This window comes from Pholis gunnellus (assembly GCF_910591455.1).
Source record: "Pholis gunnellus genome assembly, chromosome: 13".
NCBI lineage: Eukaryota > Metazoa > Chordata > Actinopteri > Perciformes > Pholidae > Pholis > Pholis gunnellus.
Window position 1 is genome coordinate 4,681,281 of NC_136540.1, and position 6,000 is coordinate 4,687,280.

The following is a 6,000-nucleotide window of genomic DNA, read 5'->3' on the forward strand; positions in this document are numbered from 1 at the left end:
CGAGCACGGGGTACTGCGGATGTTCACGAATGCTCTGGAGATTTAGGTATTGGAGAAAGTCCACATCTTCAAAGGCTCAGCTGGGAACAGATATTCAAATCACGGTCAATGCCACGAAGAACTGCCATCCGAGACATTGAAATATTCTGTTGATAGACATAAACACAAGGCAAAGTCACGGAATTTGTACTCTTTTTTTTTTTTTTTTGCACAGAATGTTATTTACTTTCAGAAATAATCAGGAAATATATGTAACGTTTCTGTTTGAGGGAGGGATTGCATTATTATCCCCTTTGTCCTTCACGCTATTCAAAAGTTTCCTGCCCGAAGTTTGTCACTCAACCTCATCTGATTAGACGATGGGCCCCTGAGCACAGTCACGCAAAAGGCTCCCACCATCTTCCCTTCGCACATTGTTTTGTCTGTCTTTGTTACCTTGTCTTGTGTTGTTAGTGTCTCTTTGTCGTTGTGTTGCCTCTTTTTGTAGTCATTGTGTGTCTCTTTGTAGTCATTTTGTGTCTCTTTTTGGTAATTCTCTGTCTCTGTGGTCTTTTTATTTCTCTTTGTGTTTTTTTTTATTTCTCTGTGTGGTCTTTGTAATATGTCTCTTTGGGGTCATTTTGTGTATGTTTTGTGGTTGTTTTGCCCCTTTTAGTTTTTTGTAATGCTTTGTATCTCTTTGTATTTTTTAATGTCTCTTTGTGGTCATTTCTTCCCTCTTTGTGGTCCTCTTGACCCATTTTATTTTCGTAGTTATTTTGTATCTCTTCGCAGTTGCTTTGTGTCTCTTTGTGTATGTTTTATGTGTCATGGGGGTGCGGGGCATTCAATAATCCCTTGAAGTGTAAGGTTAAAACCTGTGCTGCACCATTACTGGTAGAAACTCAGTACAGTTAAATTGAAGACATGTTGAACTTGTTTCTCCTTAGTGAGCATCATTTTCTCCATCAGTTTTTTTGGGCACACACACTAATTGGATTTTCTCTTACTTTCAAAGCTCAGAAAGCAATTTATGCTCTGCACAATCCTTAACGACCCTCATTTTAACTGTATTAATTAAGTAATCAACCCACTCTAATTGCAAAAGTTGTTCATAAAGGTCAAAGACAATTTTTCATTGCTTACCCTTTTTGAGGATAGTCATAGCTACATTTCAATATGTTGAGACTTTAAAGTAAATACAGCTTTTCTGTTGTGAAAATTACAAAGCCAACAGTACCAATGACCCCCTGCAATGACCTGTTCTGAGCCTAATAATCACAAATGAGTGATTTCTTCCCCTCTATGTACCGTCCAATCTAAACTGTATTTTTTTTCTTTTCTGTCTGATAGGAGGCCAGTTTGTCCATCTGGATGCTTTTCAGTGACAACACAGCTGCCACTCTGACTTACTTTGATCCTAAAGACTACAACCTTAATGCGTCCACACTGGATGACAGAGTTGTGTCGGTGTCCCAGGAGCCTCAGCAACGCTGGCCCGTGCTGGTGGCAGAAGGCGAGGGCTCTGGTGAGATGGTGCGTTTAGAGATGACCATCTGTGAGGCCTGCCAGAAGACCAAACGCAAGAGCGTCATCGCATCTGCTGCAGTTTATGTCAAGGTCCGCTTTGGCCCAGAGGAAGATTCTGAGGAAGAGGCCACCACCGAGGGCGAGATAGAGCTGACACCCATTACCAGGCGTCCGATCATTGATCCGAACATCAGTGGAAGAATTTACGAGACGTCTAATGAGCAGCCTGCCAGCGTTCCCATCGATTACACCAATTTCCCCACCAGTAGCAACCAGGAGCGACCGACTGAGAGCGATGAGGAGGAGGAAGAAGACTTTGTGCATTCGCCTCGAAATATGACTGACCTTGAGATCGGCATGTACGCTCTTCTAGGAGTCTTCTGTCTGGCCATCTTAGTCTTTCTCATCAACTGCATCGTCTTCGTGCTCAAGTACCGCCACAAGCGGATCCCGCCCGAGGGTCAGGCCAACATGGACCATTCCCACCACTGGGTGTTCCTGGGAAATGGCCAGCCACTGAGGGCCCAGTGTGATCTGTCACCACAGCAGGTAGAAAGTCCCAGTAACCCTCAGGAGGGCGTACAGACTTGCTGCCATGGGGACCACCACAGCAGTGGCAGCTCCCAGACTAGCGTTCAAAGTCAGGTGCACGGGCGGGGCGACGGCAGCTCTGGGGGCTCTACGAAGGAGAACGGCGAGGAGGCCAGTTCACCCACCTCCAAGCGCAAGAGAGTCAAGTTTACCACCTTTACCACCCTTCCCACAGAGGAGCTGCCCTATAACTCCATCCCCATTGCAGATGAAGAGGACATTCAGTGGGTTTGCCAGGATATGGGCTTTCAAGACCCCGAGGAACTGCACGATTACATGCGCAGAATAAAAGAAATAGCCTGAGACAAGAGATGCAGCGTGAAGCACAGCTCTCAGCATTCTAAAGAAACGTTATTACTATTTTTCTCTTTTTCACCTAAGTGAAAGATACTTTTTCACAGACTAAAAGGCCAATTGTTGTTTTGGTTTAGGGTGTGTTCCATTTAGTTTGCACAGTGCTGTAATCTCATACACGCTCACACAGAGGAGAACGCAAGGAAGCCAAAGACTTGACCAGAGGATCTCCATCACTAGAGAAGTCTGCAAATCTTGGCTAAAGGTAACATGTTTCACTGGGAATCCGAGCCACAGCCAGAGGTGGTCTTATTGTCAGGATTTGATTTTTTGGAGAAAGCCTGATATGGACAGGAACGTAGAAGAGCTTTGGTATTGGCTGACTCAGTGGGACTCTGAAGTACTGTACCTACTCCAAACAAAGATGCCTTTGATGAACAAAAAAACTGTCAAAGACTCTCATGAAAGCTACGTTAAAAGAAATCATTTTATTTTTTGCCAAAGTAGAAAAAGCGTTCTTTTAATGGCGAAACTGTCTTCATTGTTGTTCTTGGTGCAGCACACTCATGATTTGTACTCATGTTCATTCCTTACATTTTTCTACAATTCATAGGTAGTCAAAAAGCAGTGCCCTACTACTAGTCCTCTTGGTCCTGAACAAATCTAATGCCTTATATAAAATGGTCACAGGTCACTTCTTATATCAGCGCGGACACCCTGTTTTCTCACTAAGGCTCCAGACGGTGTAGGAAGATGTAAAGTACGACAGCTGATCTCCAGCATGAGGTCCAATTAGAAAAGAGCTTGTGCATTGTGAGGATCTCTAATGTTCTTTGCATGGAAGGGGATCTTGAGGCACAATCAACTTTTTTTCCAAATTTGTAAATGTTTGTATCATAATTATATAATCATTCATACACACGACTAAAGTAAATATGTTATCATGCATTTCACGCATGCCATTGTCAGGCCTACATACATGCAGACATTCCTCTCTAGTATGTGTATATACCGTATCGAGGGACGAACGTTCAGCGAGCTGCTCGGAGCTACAGGAGCGGGAAACCGGCGGAAGTCTCGAAAGTGTTGTAGTCTCATGGTGAGTAGATGGTTCCCCTTTTTAACAAAGTGGCATCACGTTTGACTGTTGAACATGAGGACTTTTGCTGTGCATCAGAATTGTAACTTGTTATCTTTTGATGATCTATTTTTCCTCTTCAAGTTGTGTTGCCCTCTCTAGCCTCTGGGACAGTTAAAAACTTAAAATGTACTAGTTGGAAAACATTCTCACTGAACACAAGATCCTCTCCAGGAAATGTCACTCACCCGAAGAGAATATCACTGAATAAATTATTGATTTTGCTGTATCTTTTTAAATCATGGCCATCCCATGCGTTCATGTTGTTTTTGAAACACACTCTGCTGTCGTCCCTATTTAGTAAGAAATCAGTTGTGTTGCTACTGGCAGATGAGCTGCGTGGATGCCGTGGGCGTGACGACGTGTTAAAGTTTCTCAGGAAGCTGATTGGCTTCACTGACAAATCAAAGTGTTTGAAAACAGCACAGCCAGGCAGCGAACCTGCAGTCTTCTGCAGTGTTAGTTCTGAGGGGTTGAGGGTTTACTGACTTGGGCTTTTAAACGACAATAAAGCAGAAAAGGGAAATATCTGTCGGGTTTAGAAAGAGCATAGAATATCTCAAGTGGGATTGAGCATGACGACGACAGAGCTACTAGTAATTTTTAATAGCTGTTGCCCTGTAAGTGAAGAGTTATGTTTTTCAGCAGACGATTGGAGATGACTTTTAAAAGTCGATGTTATTCAAGCTCTGATCTCACATAAAACGAGTTATTTTCAGGATTAATGAAGCATCCATGTGATAAAAAATTAGTTTCTCTGTCACTTTCATTTAATACTGTACTGCATCTAAGGGCTTGGATTTTTCTTTTATGTTAACTGACTGATTTTGGTGATCCTGTGAGAAAACTAACTTCTCCCCTCTGTGGTTATAATGAGCTTAAGTTCTACATGTCACTCAAAACTGTCACTCAAACATTTATCAGCATCCTTTCTGCTTGTTCTGCCCCCACAGCCATATTAAAGACCCAATCCAGAATTGTTCTCCCTGAGGCAGCGCTGTTAGACAAAAAAACATCTTTTGTATCTGACGCAAAAACACAGAATTAGACGTGAAGATGAAGATCTGTTTCCTCAGCTCCTGATTCATCAATTGGCCACGTGTGACTGCAAAACACAAGTGTTGAATATGAGCTGAAGATGGAAATGGTTTTCTTCCAGCAACATTGTAAATACTGGAGCAAAGCAGGCTATAACTTTTTCGCCTCTCTGGAAGTTGCAATGAGATTACTTCCCATCAGTAAACCATACCTACGTTGAATATTCTACATGTATATAGATCCACGTTTGATCCTGGATTGGGACTTTAAGGATTTGGTTTACTGCATGCCCTCTCTTTGTTCCATGTGGTTGAAATGAATAATGACCTGATTCTAGTGTTTAATAATATTCAATTTGTGTTAAACATCTAAAGACAAGATGAGACTTTATTTCTGACAGTCCAAGCCCGTCCTTCAGCCACAGCATCAACATGACTTTGCCATGAAATTGAGAGTAGCAGCAGCTTCGATTTGAACCTTAACTGACGGTTCCTCAGGACGAATGTAGGATTCTAAACTAAAACCTGGCTGTTCAGTGTTAATGTGGTCAGCCCAATCTGATGACACCACCATGACAGATTAAGTATCTAATAGCAGCTTCACACACTGTTTTGATAGAGGGTTTATCTTTTCCCCGTTGATTTACTGACACAGTATATAAATATGTCGCCCACGTCTCAAAAAACATTTTATTTTTCACAGACTTTTGACATCCTACTTCCCCTTCCTCTGTGCGTTTGAAGTTTGTTTTGTAACGCTGCTTTTGGTGACGGTGTGGTTGCACATATTGCTCATTTTGTATTTTCTTCAAGCTGCTAATAGAAACTTAGTCTTTTTACAACATGTAACCGAACTTCTTGAATTGTACCTTTATGCCCCCCCCCCCTCCCCCGCCCTACGGAAAACTGTGCACGACGTGCACGGCTCAGTCTGCTGTGCCAAGTTACCACAACACTCACAATAATATGTTAATGTACAGAGCACTGTTCAATTTCCTGTATTCTCTTGAAAATAAACCCTTGTATTTTCCCGTTATATGTAAAGTACTAAAGAAAATGCAATACACAAAATGACATTGTGTCATTTTTACTTCACCTCCCAGAGTTTAGTTCAGCACGATGTCGACTGTAAGTCAGCGAGGAATCTCTTTCATACCAATTCAGCTTTGGGCACCTCACAAGAGGACCGGCACAAAACTCTCAAACATTCATACAGCGTATGAATGTAATGATTATAATCAATGGTTTATTCAAACTTCCACTCGGCGCCAGATATTTAAACATTGCTGGCAAATTTAGGGACAAGGACATCAAGAAAAGAGAGGTTTACAACATAAGAGTATTTTATTTTTTTTAATTTGAAAGGTGCAATATAAGGGATTCAGAACAGTAATAAAGCAGCAAGTAGCTAAGTGTGCATTTCTAACATGT

General features: G+C 42.0%; 1 protein-coding gene across 1 annotated transcript in view; it reads left to right on the forward strand.

The window, feature by feature from the left end:
• Window positions 1-2,621, forward strand: part of tmem132e (transmembrane protein 132E) — a gene marked incomplete at its 5' end in the record, with an annotated part of 99,897 nt that extends 97,276 nt beyond the window's left edge. Inside the window, one exon of the mRNA XM_079171069.1 lies at window positions 1,333-2,621. Within this exon, the coding sequence (XP_079027195.1) occupies window positions 1,333-2,403 (1,071 nt within the window). The 3' untranslated portion in view covers window positions 2,404-2,621. The remainder of the gene's footprint in view (window positions 1-1,332) is intronic.
• Between the last annotated feature and the right edge of the window lie 3,379 nt (window positions 2,622-6,000).